At 56.3% G+C, this 21,380-nt stretch overlaps 1 protein-coding gene across 8 annotated transcripts in view; it reads left to right on the top strand.

Annotated features, from left to right (window-relative positions):
- PARVB (parvin beta) overlaps positions 1-21,380 on the top strand; it is a 238,171-nt gene that overhangs the window by 72,688 nt on the left and 144,103 nt on the right. For all 8 annotated transcript variants that reach the window (XM_060166930.1, XM_060166929.1, XM_060166928.1 and 5 more), the window contains 5 exons: positions 6,066-6,206; positions 7,922-8,037; positions 11,162-11,220; positions 14,063-14,082; positions 20,523-20,584. In XM_060166930.1, the coding sequence (XP_060022913.1) occupies positions 6,066-6,206; positions 7,922-8,037; positions 11,162-11,220; positions 14,063-14,082; positions 20,523-20,584 (398 nt within the window). The remainder of the gene's footprint in view (positions 1-6,065; positions 6,207-7,921; positions 8,038-11,161; positions 11,221-14,062; positions 14,083-20,522; positions 20,585-21,380) is intronic.

Below are 21,380 nucleotides of genomic sequence, written 5' to 3'. Positions count from 1 at the left end.
CATCCTGGGGAGGGCTGGCCCACAGGACGCACCCCTGCAACTGCCCAGATCGTGGCCTGGCCCAGCCTCCGTGTCATTCCTCGGTCCCGGGTCCCTGCGGGCAGTTTGCACACTCAGCACAATGGCTCTTAACAGACGGTCCAATCTTGGAGGGAAACCTGCAGGGTCTTGTCACGTAGACCTGGCTCTGAGGACATGGCAATGGATGTGGCCCACACGTTGTTTTGTCCTTGTTCAGTCAGTCCTCAAAAAGCACGCTAAGCAGGAGAAGATTTTGTGTTTATTTTGGTTATCCCTTCGTTGGTTGAATGAATCTCCTTTGGCCTATTGTGTGGCAGGTGTGGAGATGCAGTGGTGACAGGAAGAAGGAAGTCCCCATGCCCCACTGCTGACACCCGTTCTGGCAGAGGGCAGAAAGAGAACTATTGTGTGGTGGTTCAACCTGAAACACAAATAGATGCTCTAAGAGAGGGACAAGTGCTAGGGAGAGAATCAGAGAGGTTCTGGGGCAGCGGGGCTGGGTCGGGTGGAAGGATCGGGCAGTCAGGGGCAGCCCCCCTGGGGAGCTGACATCCAAGCAGGCTTCTGCTCAGTTGTCATGGAAAGAACATTCCAGGCTGAGACTCTGCAGAGAGGAAGAGTCTGCCGTGTTTAAAGGGCAGTGAAAGGTGGCTGCAGGTGGCCGGGGTGGACAGATGGGGCCAGATCACATCCAGTCCTGACAAAGGCTTTTATTCCAAGTGACAGGAAGCCACTAGAGGATTTGAGCAGGGCCGTGACAAGGTCTGAGTTAGCGTTTTAAAAGATTGCTTGGGCTTCTGGGTACAGAATGAATTGGGGGGCGGGTCAGGAGGGGGACCTGGGAGGTTAGTCAGGGCGCTGTCACAGCAGCCCGGGCATCAGAGGAAGTGGCTCGGTCCAGGATGGAAGTGGAGGATATGTGGGAGGTTAAAGCTGATGGAGACATGAAGACTGCTGGCCAGGTTTGTGGCCTGAACAGCTGGTGAGCGAGAAAGCCCTTGGGAGTGGCGTGGTGGGCGGGGATGAGGAGGTGGGTGGTGCATCTGCTAAGAGGGCTGATACCCATCCTGCCCGCGTCAGCTGCAGGGTAAGGGTGGAGACCAGCAGTGCAGAGATGGTTAATGCCGGCGGACCGGGTGGCCTCACCCAGAGGGAATGTTCCAAATTCTGTGTTTGGCTGAATGCCGTGGGCCAAGAATTAAATAAATCTCTGTTCATCTAAGCTGAGAACCCCCATCTTAAAATGAACTTCTTTAGTACAAGAATAAATCTGAAATGTTATCAAGATCGTTTAGTAACTGTCACAATTTTATTATTAAAAATGTTGGTTGGGGCTTCCCTGGTGGCGCAGTGGTTGAGAATCTGCCTGCCAATGCAGGGGACACGGGTTCGATCCCTGGTCTGGGAGGATCCCACATGCCGTGGCGCAGCTGGGCCCGTGTGCCACAACTACTGAGCCTGAGCGTCTGGAGCCTGTGCTCCACAGCAAGAGAGGTCGCAACAGTGAGAGGCCTGCGCACCGCGATGAAGAGTGGCCCCCGCTCGCCGCAACTAGAGAAAGCCCTCGTGCAGAAACAAAAGACCCAACACACCCAAAAATAAAAAGAATAAAAAAATTTTAAAAATCTTAAAAAAAAAATGTTGGTTAGAGCTTTGTTGTTTCCTAGTGTATCATCGGTCCAGCCATTCTCAGCACTGTCAGGTGCTAGATTGCTCTCGAGGTCACTGAACCAGACATTTGTGACGACGGACACTTACTTTCAGCAGAGAAGGACGGAGGAGGCATGGCTCTTAGGCTGGCACTGCCCACAAGGATTCTACTGATGGTGACGCTGCCCTGGGTTATCAGCTTCCCTCCCTCTCTGTGTAAAGACCTAGCTTCCCTCTGACTCCTGGACTTGAAGACTTGGCTGTAGGTGACGATGCTTGCTTATTGAAACAGTCCTTTGAACTGCTGCTTTGCTCACTGCCCAAAGGAGACACTTCCTGGTATTTTCAGAAGCAAACATAAGAGCGTTGTGCTCACTTAACACTTTTATTTCTGATGCTTTTTACATGCAGCTGTGGCTTCACTCACCCAGTCACTTGAAAACCTTGTATCCCTAAGCCTTAGACCTAGTGCTGTGGTCATGGAAGTCTGTCTCTCAGGCTCACAAGATCAGCTCTGGATGTGCATCTGCATCTCAGCCTTAGACGCCTGTAGATGACGCCAGTGCCCTCTCTGGAGTAGAGTGTCAGGGGTGTCTTAGAGCCGGTACCCTGTAAGAAGGCCTTGCCTGCTCAAGGCACATCCTTTTGGTCCCCTCTTCAGTTGGCCCCAGCAGATGCAGTACTTGCTCTGCAGTGGCTGTGGTTGTCATTGAGTCCTGCTACGTCCGCTTTGTTATCTGTGAGGTCTAACGAGAGGCTGGCTTTGGCTCAGGCAGCCTTCTTAGCGTGAAGTAGTGGCAGTTCCATCCTGTTTGAATGTCTTGCATAAGGACTCCTAGATGGGCAATTCTGAAGTCTCTTGTGTGTCATGCTTTGACATACCACTGTTTGAAGAAAAGAACAATGGAAGAGAATATCCAGATATTAACAGAACGTCACTGGTCGTATTAATGATGTGCTGTTACCCTGATGAGGTGCATTAGTAACCTACGTGATCACGTGATCCTGGGGCCCAGGGCTGCCAGGAATGATACTGATGGAGGCATTCAGCTCTTTACTTTTCAAAGGCAGAAGCTAAAACGAAATAGGAGATTTTGGCCGAATGCCAGGCCAAAGCTGACTTCTGTGCATCTGTAGAGAGAAGAGGTCTGGGGACTGGGCCCGGGGGGGTGGTCAGTGGTCAGAGGAAGGGCCAGCACAGGCATCTGGAGGGTCCAGCCAGGAGGGAGGAGGAGAAGGCAGGAGTGAGGCGATGAGGACAGAGCACAGACCTCTGGGTTTGGCCAGCTGTGAGTCACTACACTAGTAGGCCCCCTGATGTGCCCCTCTCCTTAAGAGTGGATTCCGGGGCCAGCTGCCAGACCCTCTGCCAGGGCAAGTTTCAGGGGGTGTAACTCTCCTGCATTTGCAGTGTTGTCCAGGTGAGCCACCTGTGGGCAGTGACAACGCCCACACTGGAGCATTGAGGCAGCCCCCGGGCTGGCTGTTGTCCTGCTTCTGACTCATGGCACACGCTTCTCCTCGTGAAAGGCAAGGCCTTCCTTGTGTAGTAAGTGTTCAAGCCCCGCATTCGGCCATCACTCATGTTTTCCAGCCACCGCTGAGAATCCGCCCCATCTTCCTCTGTCCTTTCCATGCTAGGAAGATAGGGGTCCTGGCCACGCCAAAACCCTGAGCTGCCCCTGCAGTCCCATCAGCGGGCAGAGTGATGCTGGCGATGAGGGCGGCCAAGGGCCTCGTTCTCTCCCACTTTGGGGAGTTACCTGAGACGCAGCCACAGGCGGCACCCAGGCACGGCCAGCCTCCTTGGTTTCTGTTATCGGCTGAGTTGCGTCCCCCCCAGAATTCGTAAGACCTCGGGATGTGACTATATTTGGAGACAGAGTCTTTAAAGTTAAAATGAAGTTAGGGTGGGCCCTCAACCCATCAGATTGGTGCCCTTATAAGAAGAGGAGGGCTTCCCTGGTGGCGCAGTGGTTAAGACCCCGCCTGCCAATGCAGGGGACACGGGTTTGAGCCCTGGTCCGGGAAGATCCCACATGCTGCAGAGCAACTAAGCCTGTGCGCCACAATGACTGAGCCTGCGCTCTAGAGCCCGCGAGCCACAACTACGAAGCCCACGTGCCACAACTACTGAAGCCCAAGCGCCTAGAGCCGCAACAAGAGAAGCCACCGCAGTGAGAAGCCTGCGCACCACAACGAAGAGTAGCCCCGGCTCGCCGCAACTAGAGAAAGCCCGCGCGCAGCAACGAAGACCCAACACAGCCAAAAAAAAAAGAGGAGACTAGGATGCAGACACACACAGAGGGAAGACCAGCTGAGGATGTCTACAAGCCTAGGAGAGAGGCCTCAGGGGAGACCAACTCTGCTGTCACCTTGATCTTGGACTTCTGACGTCCGGGACTGTGAGAAAGCAAATTTCCACCGTTTAAGCCACCCACCCTGCGATACTTTGTTACGGCAGCTGTAGCAGGCTGATACCGTTTCCTTCCCTTCTCTGTGCACGACTCCTCCTCCCCCCAGCGTCATGGCAACCAGGTTTGGCTGGCAGCAGGGACAGCAGAGATGTGCCGGGCTCCCCGTCACTCCCAGCGGGCGAGGCTCTAGGACCACCTGGCTCTCTGCAACCCTCCTTCCTCCCCCAGGGGCCCCTGCTCCGTCCTGTCGCTGGCTTTTGAGCACCTGGGGACGTGCTGTGTATTTTCGGGGGGGGGGGGTTCATATGGGCAGACAGCTGTGGATGATTCCGCTAAGACCTATTAGAAACAGATGGGGGGAAATCAGAACGCGTAAACAGGAATCATTTCCCTCCTTTGTTGAGCTGCTTTGTTTTGCCGCGAGCACTCCCTGCCCCCCAAGCCGAGGTTCTTCAGGTGTGGCTGACTCCCCACTAGAGCTCTGCTCCCGTGTCTGTGCTGCATCTGGTCCTAGGACAGTGCCTGGCGCACAGTAGGTGCTCAGTAACTGTTTTGTAAGCGAAGGAATGAACGAATGATTGGACTAACCCTGAGCCCAGCCGATGTTTTTGTGTCATGAGAGGATCCTGAAGGGGGGATATCGAAACTGCTTGTTCTTGTGCTCATCGAGAGAGGGGAGGATGGGGGAGACAGTGTTGACGGAGCAGGGGCCTCCGGAGAACACGCCTTCCACAGAACTTTGCTGGGGAGTGCTGGCAGCAGCTCTGTGCCGGAGGCTCACAGCGCGTCAGGCTCCGTGCCCAGCACTTTGTCATCACCCTCCCGGTTCCTGATCTCGCCGTGTCCTATGACGTGGCTTCTGTTGTTGTGCAGAGGAGATCTATCGGGGAACCCCGAGTCTTGGAATGAATGAAGAGGCGGGACGCCTGGGGAGCCTTCCTCGCCTGCCCCTTAGCGGGTGTGGGGTGAGGCATCCCTCCTGCTCCGCTCCGGAGGGGAGTGAAGGCGCACGGGCTGGGGCTGGGATTCAGCTTCAGTAAGTGAATCTTGAGCAGATGTGACCGTGCTCGTCAGCTCCTCCAGACTGCTCTCCGCTCACTCTTGGTGAGAAAATTGTCACAGGTCTCTGAATATCTCATAATCCTTCTTACCGTGGGGTCCAGCTGTTAGAGAAAGAAGAATTGGGAGCGAATGAGTGCAGGGAGGCTGAGGCAACCCCTGAGGGCCTTTCTGTTTTCTCACCAAAGTTCTCTTCCCTCTGGAAACCCACTGGCCCAGCCTCTTCACCTCTGGTCCCTTCCCCACAGGTCACCTCCTTACCTCCCAGCTGCACCTTGAATCATCTTGTTCATTCTCTGTGCATATGCCGTTCCTGGGTGGGACGCCCACACTTTAATCCTTGAACTCCCCGCCCCCCTTTCATCCTGGAGTGATTTTCTTTCTTTCTTTTTTTAAAAAAAATTTTATTTATTTTTGGCTGCGTTGGGTCTTCGTTGCTGCGCGCAGGCTTTCTCTAGTTGTGGCGAGCAGGGGCTACTCTTTTGTTGCGGTGCACCGGGCTTCTTATTGCAGTGGCTTCTCTTGTTGCGGAGCACGGGCTCTAGGCACGCGGGCTTCAGTAGTTGTGGTGTGTGGGTTCAGTAGTTGTGGTCCACGGGCTTAGTTGCCCCACGGCATGTGGAATCTTCCCAGACCAGGGCTCGAACCTGTGCCCCCTGCATTGGCAGGCGGATTCTTAACCACTGCGCCACCAGGGGAAGCCCCCTGGAGTGATGTTCTAAGGAAGAGGAGTGACTCGAAAGTTCAGAGTTCCGTGGCTCAGCATCCTGGCAGTCCCCGCTGTTGGCGATGACCGGCTCCACTTTGCAGCCCCACAGAGGATGGGGAGACCTCGATGCGGCCGCTTGGCCAGGAGGCCCTGAGCCCCTCCGGCTTTTCCTGACACTCTGCCTTTTGCCCTTGTCCTTCTTGTTGCAGAAAAACTGGCAGACTGCAAGCTGAACGTGGCCGAGGTGACCCAGTCCGAAATAGGGCAGAAGCAGAAGCTGCAGACAGTGCTTCAGGCGGTGCAGGAGCTGCTGCGGCCCCACGGCCGGGCGCTCCAGTGGACCGTGGACAGTGAGTGGCCGCCAGGATGGGGGAGGGGAGCCCGGCCTCTGAGCTTCCTGCCGTGTCATTCGTCTTCCTGTCTGGCCTTGTGGGGTTTTTTTTTTCTTGACATCTTTCTTGGAGTCTAATTGCTTTACAATGGTGTGTTAGCTTCCGCTGTACAACAAAGGAAATCAGCCATATGCATCCGTATATCCCCATATCCCCTCCCTCTTGCGTCCCCTCCCACCCCCCATCCCACCCCTCTGGGCGGTCACGGAGCGCCGGACTGATGTCCCTGTGCCGTGCGGCCGCTCCCCACTAGGCATCCGTTTTACGTTTGGTAGCGCGTGTATCAGATCCGCTCACACGCCTGCCCTGAGGGAGGTGGCCAGGAGAGGAGGAGTGTGTCAGTGAGGGACTTAGTCATGCCGGCAGTGCTCTGGTTTCCCCAAGCTTCAGGGCGGAGAGGCACTGTTTCTGGATCAAGAGGGACTTCCAGCGGAAGTCTTCCAGGTTTGGGTTATAAGACGGAAGAAGCTCTGTGGGGTTCTTGGAAGGACCCTCCACCCCGGATACCAATGGCACCAACACCCAGTGAGCTGTGCTACTGATGACTCACTGATGCGGGTCCTCAGAAGGTGATTCAGGCCGGCCCCCGGTGTATGTCTCAGAGAGCACCGGCGTTGGGAATACGTGGCATCACAGTATTTCCAGGCAGGACATAAACCCAGAAAAGTGAGGCACCGGCCAGGACAGACTGGAAAGGGCTTTGTCCTGCTGCCCTCCCCCAGCACCGTCCCCACGGCAGGGCCGCCCAGAGCGGCTGAGATGCTCTCGCTGCCGCCAAGGGCCCCTGTTCTTGGGTGAGACCAAGGCTGCAGTCAGGTTCACCCCTGGCTTCTTGGCATCGAGACCTAGGACAGACCCAGGCCCACCTCCTGGGTTGTAGGGCTGGGGGAGGGGAATCAGTAAAGCCCTGGACGGCATGATGATAACCGTCCACATCCTAGGGAAGAGCTAGTGGCCGGGGCTGGCAACCAGGGCCCTAGGTGGGGCAGGAGGCACGTCTAACACCCCCAGGCACCGCTTGCCCTGCATAGCCTTCCCTGTGTAGACGGTTGATCGCATAGAGGGAGAACCTTTAAGCACCCGAGGTAATGAGGCACATCGTTGTGGTGGGTAAGCGCCCAGGTGACCTTTTTCCCCGGTCTTTTCGCTTCTCGTGCGCTGACTGTATCCTCCTGCTCATTCCCTCTCTTCACCACCCAGTTCATTCCTTTTACAGACAACATGCTTTTGAAAGTGCTTGCATAAGTCACCTGAGGTCAACAGGAAAGAAAACACTGGAAGCCAGCACTAATTCACCCAGGCTGTTCATCAGCTGTTCTCCGTTTTCCATGGGCTGTGCTTCTGCCCGTGGTTTTCCTCTGAGGTCTCATTTTCACTCAGCGTCTTTATTGCCTCCCCCCTCCCGCCCCCTTTTTTCCTTTTTAAATTCAAGTATAGTTGATTTACAATGTTGTGTTAGTTTCAGGTGTACAGCAAAGTGATTCAGTTATACACACATATATATATATATATATTTTTTTCAGGTTCTTTTTCCTTATAGGTTATTACAAAATACTGAGTATAGTTCCCCATGCTATACAGTAGGTCCTTGTTGGTTTCACCGCCTTTTGGACGTGGGGTCGGGGTTCCTGTCTCATGATCTAAAGCAGCCCCCTTCCTCCCTCCCCGACTAGCGATTCACGGGAAGAACCTGGTGGCCATCCTCCACCTCCTCGTGGCCCTGGCCATGCACTTCCGGGCCCCGATCCGCCTTCCCGAACACGTCTCTGTGCAAGTGGTGGTCATACGGGTAAGTATCGCCAGCCCGGCGGTCGGCTTGCCCGCGGCTCTGCCCCAGAGGCTCCATTGCTCGTTCCTCCTCTAGTTTGCATACTTCCTTCCTTTTCCCGTTAAGAGACTACCTTCTCTTTTTTCCCCTTGACGAAATGTATGCCTTACTCTGGCTTCAGAGTAAATGATGGAGCAGAAACAGTGGCGTTGATCTGAAGAGAGGCAGATTCAAAGGCGTGAGTGCGTGGAGGTTCACTTTTCCACATTTTGCAAAAGAGCATTCATTTCCCTGCAAAGCATTCAGGCCTGTTAAATGAGCTTATTAGTCACTGGAGAGGGCTGAGACCAGCGGAATGAAACAGATACCCCAGTACCCCCATCAGAGCCTCTCTCTGTTCCCTCCCAATGACATCCATCATCCCCCATCATGTCTTTGAGGGTCGACTCTCTTGCTCCACTTGGAAAAACGTAACTGGGAGCCAGGGTCCTTCTGACGGAGGTGGAGACACCTTTGTTGTCGATTTCCCCTGCATTCAGGGGCACAGGTCCTGCCTTGGCTTCGTGTGTGCAGTCTTGTCCAGTAAGCGTGTATCAAGCACCTGCTGTGTCCCTGTTCCCCTCGCCCTGGTTACCGGGGACACTGGATGAGGAAAGTGTGCTCGGGTCCCGAAGGCTCAGCTGCGTCTGCCAGAGCGTCGAGGTTACGCTCGGAACATGGATGTCTCTCGTGTTTCTGTTCCCGGAGATGTCCGGCTCCACACTCTCCTCTGGTTTTTAAACTTATCAGTCCCGTGGTCTCTGCGGTCTGCAAGGCTCTGGCTGCTCCTGTGTTTTCCGAAGCCGTCTGACCCCTCCGTTTACCCCGGGAGCTTGGCTCCGACCTGATGGGCAGGAATGTTCCTTTCTGGCCTCAGGCGAGGGTTACCTGCCGTTTGGCCCCGTTTGCCTCCTAAAGGGGAATGTTTGCGGTCGGTGGTGGTGTCAGGGACAGGGGACCATTCCTGCCACCCTCAGGATGGTCGGCCGGGAAAGGCTGCCCAAGGACACATGAGCATATGGTTCCCAAACCCATGTACGTCAGACTCTGGGCCCTAGGAACACTCTGCAGCTCAGTAATTGGGGTATTTCCTTTCAGGCCTGCACTTTGGTCCAAGAAAATCTTTGGGGTTTGCAGAACGTTCTACTCGCCCGGGCAAACACTCGCTGGCGCGTCCTTCCTTGACCAAGGTCACAGGAGGACTCTTTGGGCCACTCCCAGAGCGGGATGAAGCGGGGAGGGGAGGCCCCCGGGGACTGGCTGGTCTCAGGTCTTAGAGCTGCCCCGGGCCTGTCCCTCTGCGCCTGGTTATCCAGTTGAGATGGGGAGATGTAAGAAGTGTGTCAGTTCATGGAAGGATGGAGTGAGGGAAGGGTCGCGTTTGCTACCTGGCAGTGTGGCCTTGGGAAATCACTTGATTTTCCTGAGCTGCAATGCTTTCCTCAAAAAATTGAGATTCTCCTACAGACTTTTAAAATATTCAGCCTTGGGACTTCCCTGGTGGCACAGTGGTTAAGAATCCACCTGCCAATTCAGGGGACATGTTCGATCCCTGGTCTGGGAAGATCCCACATGCCCCGGAGCAACTAAGCCCGTGCACCACAACTACAGAGCCTGCACTCGAGGGCCCACAAGCACAACTACTGAGCCCACGTGCCACAACTACTGAAGCCCGAGTGCCTAGAGCCCGTGCTCCACAACGAGAGAAGCCACCGCAATGAGAAGCCCGCACCGCCGCAACTAGAGAAAGCCTGCACGCAGCAACGAAGACCCAACGCAGCCAAAAATAAATAAATAAATTAATTAATTAAAAATATTCAGCCTCGTCTGCCCCATACCCAGCCCTGGGCCCGGTATCTAGTGGGTGCCTGATGCACATTTGATGTGCGAATAAGTGGATAAAATGTCTCCGGGCCTCCCCCGCCACCGTCCCCCGTAGGCTCTCCTGAGAATCAGCCAGGGTGAGGCCGTGGGAAAGCTGACGGCCCCCGACGCCTGGCTACTCTTCCTTCACTAGGACCAGTGGTGAGAGTTCCCTGGGAGGCCGAGCTCAGGAAAGCGTGGGGATCTTGGATCTCGAGAGGCGTCCAGGTGGGCTGCCCAGCAGGTAGTGAGCTCCCCGTCCCTTGAGGCGTTCAAGTAGGGGCTCACGGTGGCGGTTGGGTTAGCAGGCTGCCGCGTTCCACCCTGAGGTCCGGGCACACCACCACCGCCTCCTTCCTCTCCCCCACCGTCGTTGCCTCTCCGTACCTACCGGGCTCTGGGACAGGTGTGTCGCACACCGTGTTAGTGTCCTAGGGCTGCTGTAACAAAATCCCACAAACTGGATGGCTTAAAACAGATGTTTGTCCTCTCACATAATAGGGGCCTGAAGTCCGAATCAGGGAACTGACAGGGCCCCTCCGCAGGCTCTAGAGGAGGGTCCTTCCTTCCCTCCTCCGGCTTCTGCCGGCTGCCGGCACCCTCGGCTGTCCTGGGCTTGTGGACACATCCCTGCAGTCTCTGTCTTCATCGTCACGTGGCCTCTTCCGTCTGGTCCGTGTTCCTATGTCTCTATCTTTTCTTCTTCTGAGGACACCAGTCACTGGGGAGGACCCACCCTAGTCCGTTATGCCCTTATCTGAACTCATTACATCTGCGCAGACCCTATTTCCAAATGAGGCCCCATTCTGAGGCTCTGAATGGACGTGACTTCTGGGGGGACCCTGTTCAACCCAGTGCACGTGTGTCGTTTCATCCGATGCCTCCCTTCTGTTACGTATATCCCTTCATGCTCTTCGCCTTTCCCAGCTGCAGGGCGTCGAGGAGTTCTTTGGGAGCGGAGATGTTTCTCCTGAGACCTCCCACAGCTGCCAGCTCTCAGAGGGCAGGAGAGCAGGGGGGGCGGGGATGGGGCAGGTTCCAGCCACCAAAGGGTCACCCGTGTGGTCCCCTGCAGTCCATCCCCCGAGCATAGCTCGGGTGTGGTGCCGAACCTTTGTTTAGTTCTCTGTTGTCCCCAGGCTGGCCTCCCGGCCCCGGGACCATCTGTCCACGGCCTCAGCTGCCCGCCTGCTCTGTCTGTCTGCCCAGGTGTTGATTTATTTGTTCATTTTGGGGTTTTCAGAAGCGGGAAGGCCTGCTGCACTCCAGCCACGTCACGGAGGAGCTGACCACGACCACCGAGTAAGTGGACCCGCTGCTCTGCCCCCAGGCCCTGCTCCAGCCGGGGACCCGCACACACAGGGGGCCGTTTTCCCCTCCATGTCCCTTGACCTTGAGATGGGATTTTATCGCAAGCGTCCACCCTAGCTTTCTATCCTCCGTGCACTTTCTTCAAAGTTTGTTTTGTTTTTGTTTTTGTTTTGCTGAGGAAGGGCAAGATAGCAGTTTGGTTTGGTATTTAAATGAGAAATTCTAGATCTTTTATTTCTTCCCAAATAGAAAAATGATCAAATGTGTGTGACATAGGCATTAGAACTTATTTACGCTGCCTGAAATCTTTTCTGGAAAGAGACCGGGAATAATAAACAAAGAAAAATGTAACAGCACATTCAGAATCTCTTATAAGGAAGAAAAGGATGAGGGGAAATTTAAAACGGTGAACTTTCATATGGTAGGTATGCTAAACACTTCAAAGTTTTTAATGTTGGAACTAAGTTATTCTCCAAAGACTTTGGACTGTCACTCCTTATTTTGGAAGGTGAGCTTTAAGAATGTTGAGAGGCGGGTGGGGGAGAGGTGTTCAGAATGGTCCAAGGGAACTGTTGTCCTGATTCATCTAGCCGTCTGTCTTAGCCCCGTCAGGGGGAGGGAGCCACGCCTCTAAACTAGAATCTTCCTTTGATGAGATAGTCCTGAGCCGTCCCTTGCCTCTTCGAGAAGGCCAGAGGGCAATTTTTAAGAAGTCTAAAAGGCTTCAGATCTGTTGAAAATAGCAAATCAGATGGCTCTATTTTGCGTGTGGTTTTTAGGAGGCATACCCTGTGAAGTATCCTTAAAATTCACTGCCTTTGTGCCTTCCGACTAAACCTGTTTCAGATGAAACAGAGCATTAAAAATGGATCGTCTCAGCTCACCCACCTGCTCAGTTCACGGAGTGATTAATTACTGTGTCATGAATTCATGTATGGTCTTTCAAGAAGCGAGCTGACACAGGAAACCGCTCCTGGCGTGGGAGCTGTCAGGTAGATGGGAGAGACGTGCGGCCTGGCGTGCGGCCTGACGTGTGCGCACATCTGTTCCAGGCCCACGGGAGGGGGAGGGGGATGTGGTGCTGAGCCTGGCACGGGGGGCCTCGGGCAGCCCGCTCGGCCCATTCAAGAGCAGGAGGAGGGCGGTTTGGGGGAGTCAGGGGCGCACTGGCATCTTACCCATCATTGTGTGACAAACCACCCAACCCAAGGAGCTTAAAACATCGGTCATTTTATTTGCTGACAGGGGGTCAGCAGTCTTGCGGGTGGTGCTGGCCGGTGGGGGCCACTGTCCCTCCCTGTGTCTCTCGTTCTCTGGGCTTCCTCCCCGGTGCCCTCAGGGTCCCCAGAGAGTGAGAGGGCAGCTGCAGGTCCCTGGACCCCCGCATGCTGTGTCCCCACCTTCTGTGGGTCAGAGCAAGTCAGTGGTCACCCTGGATGGGAGGGGGAAGGCAGATGGCCCACCGAAGGGGGCGACGGCCAGGCCCGTGGTGGGGGGCATGTTGGGGGTTGTGCAGCGATGGGAAGAGGCTGTGCTTGGCCTTCCCGGTCTCGCAGAGGGTGAGGGAGCCCTGAGAGGGTGGCGGGGGGCAGTAGGAGCTCTGTCACCAGAGCCGGCCCCTGGGAGCGTGGCCTCAACGATTCACAGCAGCACCCGGGCAGAGGGCCTGCTTGGACGCCCAGAGGCTGAGAGGACGCAGTTCCCCTCCTTGAGGGCTGGCGGTCTAGCTGTCAAGAGAGGTTGTGTCTGTAGAAATGTGAAACCCAACCCAGGGGCCTTGTGGGAAGTGTCATGTGACCCTCAGGAAATTTCGGGGGCGGGGGAGCACCCTGAAGTCATAGTGGAGAGAGGTTTTCAGCAGAGGCCGACCAGCCTCCTGCCTGGTCTCCCAGGCTCCAGGTTTGCTCTGTCCTATGGGTCACCTCCTCCAGGAAGCCCTCCCTGTTTGCCAAGCAGGAGTGGCTGCCTTCCTTTTAGTTCCTATAGCATCTGCTGTATGTCAGATTTCTGGTGCACGCGGGCTGTGTGGAAATGTGGGCTCATGAGTCTCTCTCACCATCAGGTGTCATGCGGGCGGGGCCATGCGGTGTTTATTTCTGTATCTCCGTGGCCTGGCGTCATGCGGGCGGGGCCATGCGGTGTTTATTTCTGTATCTCCGTGGCCTGCACATAGTAGGTGCTCGAGAGACTCTTTGTTAAATAATATGGAGGCAAAGAACTTGAGTCTAGAGGGATTTGGGGATCAAGCAAAGGTCTCTTTGCCTCTCAGGATGCTAGTACACAGAGGGCATTCGTGATCTCAGATCCTCAAGGAGGAAGCAGCCGCCTGTCCTTCGTGGTTTCAGCTCTCACCTTGAATCAGGGCCCAGCCTGTGGTTCTCCAGCATCCTTTAGTTTTGTGATTCCTTGGAAGTACATCGTGCTCGCTCCCAGAAATGTGACCTCTGGGTAATCTGCACTCTTGTATTTTAAAGTTTAAACTCAAGGTTTAAACTCACGGTGCTGGAAGACCCGTTTTCTGCTAAAATGCTCTCTGCGTTAACCACTCCCGTGATTAAACAGCCCCCAAATGGCATTAAAGGGTGGTTTAAATAATCATGGCTGTTTGCTGCAGGTCTTGTGCAAACAGTGAGAATCCACATAAGCCCCTCTCGTTTGTAATTAGAGCGGGAGAGAATTTATCACAATGTGACTTACGTTTATATAAACAACCCTTCGACTGGGCAGTAGGGGGCTCCGACTTGCCGGTCACCTCCACCACCTTCTACCGTGCTGCTTATTAAACGGGGTTCTGAGCAGCCCGTCTGATGGTCCTCTCTGTTCTTGTTTGCAGGTTGATGATGGGTCGGTTTGGTAAGTAACCCAGGGGTTGGGGAGAGGGGCTGGGGAGTCTGAGGTCGCCGGGCACTGTGGGGCTGCCCCAGGAAGTCACACAGGGGCAGCAGGGCCCCGGGTGGGTTTTGGCATGTGGTTTGCTTCTCAGAGCTGTGGGAGCCTGGGTGGGGATGAGCAAAGCACGGTGGAGGGAGTGAACTAGGATAAAAGGGAGGGTGGCGATGTCCCAATGAATATAGAGCATAGTCAGCTAGCCGGAGGGACCTTCCTTATGGGATGTATTTTCGTATATAGTTTTCCACCTTAAAATCTCCAGCTTAACAGACCTTAGAGTCAGGCAGCCTTGGCTCTGGTCCCAGCTGGGTGACCTTTGGCCTGCTCCTTCACCTCTCTGTTCCCCATCTGTGAGATGGGACCTCGGGGTTCTTGAGAGGATTTTGTGAGACAATCACTGTTCACTCTCTTTGGCCCAGGGCCCGACTCTCTCTCTATTCGTGTTGGTTTCTCTATTACTGTTACCGTTAGTAATAATAAACTCTTGCTGTTCCCAAAGAACTGTTCCCTGCCCCGTTAAAGGCCCGCGACCCCATCTTCATCTCAGCGAGGGATGGCAAATAAAGGGGCCGCTTGTGGCGGTGTATAGGCCCTTAGGGATGGGAAGCCCCAAGCTCTTGGCCGCAGCAAGAAGCAGCCTGTGCCAGGCTCACCGCTTTGGGGAATATTTCAAAAGAAGAAGCCCTCCACCCGCCCAGATACCGTGTTCTCCAGGGAGCAGAGAGAGGAGCGTGGCTGTTAGAAGGGGAAGTGGAAACCAAATAGAAGTTCCCCCGCCCCGTGCCTTGTGAGCCTGCCAGCTGGAGCTGGTCCCTAGCTGGGGGGGCCTCGGGGTGAGGGGTGCACCCCAGAGGCACCCACGGGCTTGGCCACGGGGCCTCTGTGACCTCATGGCGATTATGGGGATGGATGCCACCGCTGCCCCTCGTGTACAAAGGGGGGATGCAGCTCTTTAGTTCTCAAAGGTCTTGAACCAGAGAAAATGCAGCAATTAAATGTCCTTAAGTAGTTCTTGAGCCGTGCTGGGCAAATTCAGTCTACACTATTTTTTTGAAGTAGCAATTCAGTTCTTTTTAATGGCTTTATTATTAAAAAACATTTTAAAAGGGAGAGGAAAGGAAGCCTCCTGTGTCCAGTTGCTGAGGGCGCAGACAGGGTGGGGAGGGCAGCTCCCAGGGCGGCATGGGGCGCGCGGAGTGGGCGACGTGGGCGGCCTGGCCCTTCCCTGGGTCTGGGTGGGGGCCCGTCGGGAGGGGGGCCTGGAGCGCCCTTCTGTCGCTTCCCTGTCCTTTCTGCATGGAGGGGCTCAGAGCCCGTGGCCTGTAGAGGCCCAGAGGTGACCTGAGCGGGGCCCTGGGAGCATCTTTAAGTGTTGCTTCGTTTTCTGTGTGTTTTCACTTCCCTGGGCGGCATGGGCCTGGTTTGAGGTTTGGGGGGCTCGGGGAGACTCAGTTCAGCGGCGGGCTACGCGCGGCCTCCCGTGCAGAGGGGTGGAAGCTCGGCCAGGAAGGCCCTGGCAGCCCTGAGAAGGGGCCCCTGAGAGTCTGGTGGCCAGGGGGGCGGCTCCTTCTGAGAGCCACCGGAGACGGCGGAGCGTCAGGGGGCTGTGACACCCTGAGAAGCCGAGGAGTCGGGAGTCGTTCTCAGAACTATCGAGGCTGCCCATGCTCGTGAAATGCAAACAGGTAATTAGTGGGTGACAGGCGACTCATCTGCCCCCGGTTTTGGCTTCTGCTGACACAGGCCCCGAGGCCTCCTGGTTACCCAGATATGCGGCAGCTTCCGCTGGCCCTTCTCCCGCGGCAGCCTTCGGGGCCCCCAGAGCCCCACGGCCCTGCTGAGGTTGAGGTCGGACCGCATCACCTCCCTCCGGGGTGCTGGTCTCCCGATGGTCCCTCGAGCTGGTTCCTCTGCACCCCTCAACCTTCTCACTGCCCCCAGCTTGCCGCAAGCTAAAGCCGCAGCCCTTGCCGGGGCCTCCCAGACCCCCTTAGACCACCCCTCCTCTCTGCCCTCCTTCCTCTGCCTGCATGTCTGTCACCCACAACAGCACCCCAGGGCTCCCCCTTCCAGCTTTTTTTTTTAATTTCTTTATTTAATTTTGTTTATTCTTGGCTACGCTGGGTCTTGTTGCTGCGTGCAGGCTTTCTCTAGTTGTGGCGAGTGGGGGCTACTCTTCATTGCGGTGCGCGGGCTTCTCACTGCGGTGGCTTCTCTTGTTGCGGAGCGCGGGCTCTAGGCGCGCGGGCTTCAGTAGTTGTGGCATGAGGGCTTAGTTGCTCCCGGCATGTGGGATCTTCCTGGACCACTGCGCCACCAGGGAAGCCCCCCCTTCCAGCTTTTGTACTCTCAGTAGCCTCGGCCGGAAATGCTCTCCCTCTAGATCCCTCCGTGGCTCACTCCCTCAGCATCTCCAGCTCCACTTACCAGGGAGGCCCTCCCTGACCCCCTGGCCTGAATCACCATCCGTCCCTGGCTTGCCACCCCCCGCCCACCTGCTTAATGATTTCTTTATTCATCTCTTTGCTCACTGGGAGCACTTTGCTTTGCGCCCTGCGTGCCAGGCCCAGGGGGTCTGGACAGTCGGGGACCCTCGCTTGGCCCTTCGCTCTTTCCCTTCACATGTGGCTCCTTGAGCTGTAAGCATCCTGTGGGCTGGAGCATGTCTTCCCCGAGTGCAGCCCCAGCCCTGGGCTGCACATGTTCCAGAAGCTTCCGAAACAACAGGCAGACCCTCTTTGCTTGGCTAATGTCTGCCCGGGGCAGGGGTTGTGGGGGCGGGTAGCTTCACTAGGGGCCGAGTTCTCGGCCTCCGTGGGGGATGGGGGGTCCACGCTGCACCCTCCCCAGGAGCCCCCCTCCCCCTCCCCGCCTCCTGCTGGCATCACTGTCCTGGCTGAAGTGGATGCGAGGCCCTTCTCTCCCCAGGGGAGCTGGGGAGCTGCAGCCTGATCTCCATGGCAACGGGCTTGCCGGCTGCCTCTCCTCCGCAGGCGCCCCTCCCCCTCCCGGGCTTCAGGAAGTTGGGGAGAAGAGAGGAGCAGCTTTCTTCCTCTTCTTCCTGGTCTCCTTGTAGCCCCTGGTCTCTCCCCATCACATCTCCCCGTTTCTGCTAACACCGCAGCTGGATCACGCCATTCCTGGTCACCACCCTCCACAGCTGCTCACCCTGTCGAGGGACCCAGCCCTCTTAGCCTCCCCCCCCCCCCCCCCCCGCCTCCGCAGGCCTCACCCTCTGGAGCCCACTCTTGGCTTTCTGCTCCCTCTGCCTGGAACGCCCTTGCTCCTTCTCTCGCCCTGGCTCAAACGTCATGGCTCCCGTGTGAAGCCTTCCTCTGACCCCGGGCCTGTGTCCACGTCCCCAGGCTCAGGTGCCTCAGAGAGCAGGCCGGTCACACGGAAGAGGGAAGGGGCTGGAATATCGAACGATGAAGGGCTGCCCCCCAGCCCCCGTGTTGTGTGCGGTGGGGAGTTCTGGGGTCTGGGGCAAACGGGGGAGTCTGTGCCCCCGCTTCCACGGGCGGCTCGTTGATCTGGGAAGAGCGGGGAAGAAGGTTCACTGTTGCCTCAGCTTCCATTTCTTCAAGAGGGTCCAGAAATTCAGAACTTTTGGACAGATCTTCCAATTTAAAAAACGTTGACTCCATCAAAAACCACTTTGTTTGGAGTAAACTAAGCGTCCCTGAAAGTTGACCTTGGGTAGCCCCTGGGGCCCCTGGCTGATTCGGCCGCTTTCTGCATCTTGCAGGCCTTTCTGGTACCCGTGCTTTTGTACTGTCTCCCCCAGCCTGTGCCCCTCCCGGGGGCAGGATGGCTCCCTGTTCACCCCTGTGACTGCGGGGTAGGATGAGAAGGCATCAGTGAACTGAGCATCAGTGACACCTGCCCGGCGGTGGCTTGGCCCTTCATTCACCATCTTGCTTAATTCTTACACTGACGGCGAGCCTCGGGACTGTTCACTCGGGCCTCATGGCGGGAAGCGCTTTGCCTACGTCACGGGCACCAGGCTCTCAGCTGTATCTGTTTTCATTCCCAAGGCCACACACACCCGGCCGTGATGCCATTTAGTCCCCCGGGCGCAGGTGAGCGGGGCGCAGGGGCGCTGGCCTCCAGACCCTGCGATGGCTCCTCTGCTGCCCTGACTCTGCCACCCAGCTGACGTCAAGGCTGCTCTCTTCCTGGGGGTTTTCTTAAGCTGCCTTCAGAGTTTGTGTTTTGCTTTGTAAAGATTTAGCTTTTCTCCCCCGCTCTTAGCAGACTGTCTTTTTGAGTATAATCCGACTTAGAGGATTATAAAAATAATTTACAGCTGCTGCGGCAGGCAAGCTGGATGAGGGAGTTCTGCGGGGCCGGGCCTCTTGGTCGCTGTTGGCCTTTAGGTGAAAAAGTGGCGTGCCCCTCTCCCAAACGCACTCCCCACCCATGTGTTACACGTGTGTGTGCACACCACACACACCGCACGCACACGCCTTCCTCTTTGCCTCTCACCTTCCTTCCTGCCACCCGCCCCCGAGGCCGAGGAGGCGGCTACCTGGTCTGGGCTGGACGAGGGCGTGAGCCGCCTGCCGGGCCCCTGGCCTGTGATGCTGAGGGCATGTCTTTTGGGGCAGCCTCGGGGGAATGGCTGGGATGCCTCCTTCAGAAGCCCCATCTCCGGCTCACCGAGTTCCGACCTGCCTGCTCTTTGCCATCTCTCCCCACACCCCTCTCCCTGGGTCAGGCAGCGTTGTCCTGAAGCAGGCCCTGGGTTATCTCTGGTTCTGGGCTCCAGCCCCCTCCGGACACGTGGAGGGGTCTTCCTACCCCAGCGCCCCAGCACTCCATGCTAGCATTTGGGTCCAAGCCCCAGCAAGTAATAGAGGGCGTCTCTGCTGGCCGAGGTCGTCTGAGCAGACACCACCCACGGGCAGCCTGGGGGGATGGGTGGCTCCTGAGGACAGGAGTGGGGGCCCCAGGGCCTTCCAGATGCCCTCCTCCCCCAGCCCCTCGGGCCTTGCAGCGACTCCCCACAGTGCTGTATCCACCCTGGAGACCTCAGCCCTCCTGCCTGGGCTCCAGGGCACAATGGGCTCTGCCCCCACGTGACCCGCCATGGCAGCGTCTGGCTAGAACCAGGCCCCCGGACCCCAGCCAGCCCTGCTCCTGTCTTGTCCACTGAGAGCTATGTTGCCTCGGCCTCCCGTGACCTCACCACTGAAAGCGAAGGGGCTGATCCTGTGTTAATTTGGAGGACACGGTTGAGCCCAGGAGTGGCAGTTAGAGTGGGTCTGGGTCCCTGGCAGAAGGAAGGTCCCTGGGACACGGTGGAACGGGTCACTTCAGGCCCTGCAGGTGCTCCAACAGAGGTGGACACCCTGGGGGGAACAGCTGGAGAGGGATCCTGAGCAGACTTCCTGGCTCCTTCCTTTGTTCTGAGCACTGGCTGTGGGCCCTTCACTGTTCTGGGACTGATGACAGTGCAGGGAACAAGTGAGACAGTGATCCGGCCTGCAAGGAGCTGACAGTCCAGCAGATAAAGAAAAATAAAATGTGCTCTCAAGTAGCGAATAGGTGCTATGAAAATTGCACCAGGGTAAGAGGACAGATAGCAGAAGTGGGGTGCTCCTTTAGAAGCAGATGGTCCTGGAAGGCCCCTCAGAGGAGGTGACATCTCAGAGCAACCTATGGCGGTGAGGCTGGTCAACAGCAGGTGCAAAGGCCCTGCGGTGGGCGTGTGATGGAGGAGCAGGGGCAAGCTGGTGGGTGGAGTGAGGTCAGGGAGGGCGAGTGTGTTGCGGGGGGAGATGATGCTGAGCTCGCTGGACCCTATGGGCCCATGAGAGAGAGAGTGAATTTTATCCTGAGAGTGATGAGACGCTGGTGGATAGTTTTAGTCCGGGCAGGGGTGGGGAAGAAATGATCCATTTACACTTTAAGGGGCTCACTGTGCCTGCGAGGGAGAATGGATGGGAGGGGCTGGGAGTGTAGGAGGGAGACCGATTCAGCAGGAAGTTGTAGCTGCCCACCGCCCCCGGTGAGGGGAGATGGGGCTTGTATGGGGTTGGCAGCCATGACCAGCGGGGGAGGTGGTCAGATTTGCTGATAAGATTTACCAGTAAGACAAGGAGTGTGAGGAAAGGGAGAGAGGCAAGGACGCCTCAAGTCCTAGGATGTGATGGGGGCAGCCGTCCAAACGCTACCCCCGTATTGTAGGTTGACAGATAGAAGCCAAGTTAGAAGGACCCTTCAGAGCATCTTTTCCTTGGTTTTGCTGCTCGTCAGCACCCGCCCCTCGGTTCTGGCAGGAATGCAAAGGATTCTAGGCAGGCTGAACATCAGAGGGATTAGAAGCTGCCTGGCCCCCGGGCGGGTGGGGATTAGAGCAGCACGGGTGTCTCCTTAAACCCTTCTCCGTGTCTCTGCAGAGCGGGACGCCTTTGACACGCTGTTCGACCACGCCCCGGACAAGCTCAGTGTCGTGAAGAAGGTGAGCTCTCTATCCAGCTGTGTTTCCCTCTGTCCCTGGGCTTTTTTTATGGCATGAACACTCCATGCCGGGAAGAAGGTGGGAAAATGTTTGAAATCTCTGAAATGTTTGCCACATGGATTGAAGTGTAATTATTCAAAAGCGTAACTGCAGTGCATAAAATTAGCACCTTTTAACTCAGCATCTCTGCTCCTGGGTATCTTCCTGCCCACCCACCCCGCTGCTGTGGAGTGAATTACCCCACCGGCGCCGGGGGGCGGTTCATTCCGAATCAAGGCTTTTTTTCAATGTGGAAATGTTTTTCAGCATGTCAGTTTGCTGGCTCGGGCTGGCCTCGTTACATTGAAGCCGCGTTCACGACGTGCCTGGTAAACGAGCAGGCGTTGCTAGCAGAGCTGTTCTGAGCTGCATTTGGCCCGTCTCTCCCAGACGGGAGCACAGAGGAGAGGCCCTTCCTCAGCCCAGGCAGCCTGCTGGTCGGTCTACGGATGGACAAAACCGGACAAAACCGTGTGAACGAGGCTCCGGAGTCAGGCTGGGGAATAGCGAGCTTCCAAGGGGATCTGCCCGGAAGCCTTGCTCTCCGTCCAAAAGAATCAAGACTCGCTGCACATCGAGTTATCTGAGCATCTGTAGACCTCTCATTCAGGAAGGCAGCAGTGGGATGGATCTGAGCCTATAAAGTCTGAGCCCTTAACCCTGGGGAGAGAGCTCTCTGTCTTGGACAATTTCCCCACACAGGTTTCTTAATGCAGGACTTCTCAGAGCCTTTAATATGCTGACATGCTTTGCAATT

Source organism: Lagenorhynchus albirostris, chromosome 11, assembly GCF_949774975.1.
Source record: "Lagenorhynchus albirostris chromosome 11, mLagAlb1.1, whole genome shotgun sequence".
Taxonomy (NCBI): domain Eukaryota; kingdom Metazoa; phylum Chordata; class Mammalia; order Artiodactyla; family Delphinidae; genus Lagenorhynchus; species Lagenorhynchus albirostris.
The sequence above is the reverse complement of the archived record's forward strand: the minus strand, read 5'-3'. Positions and strand labels throughout refer to the sequence as shown.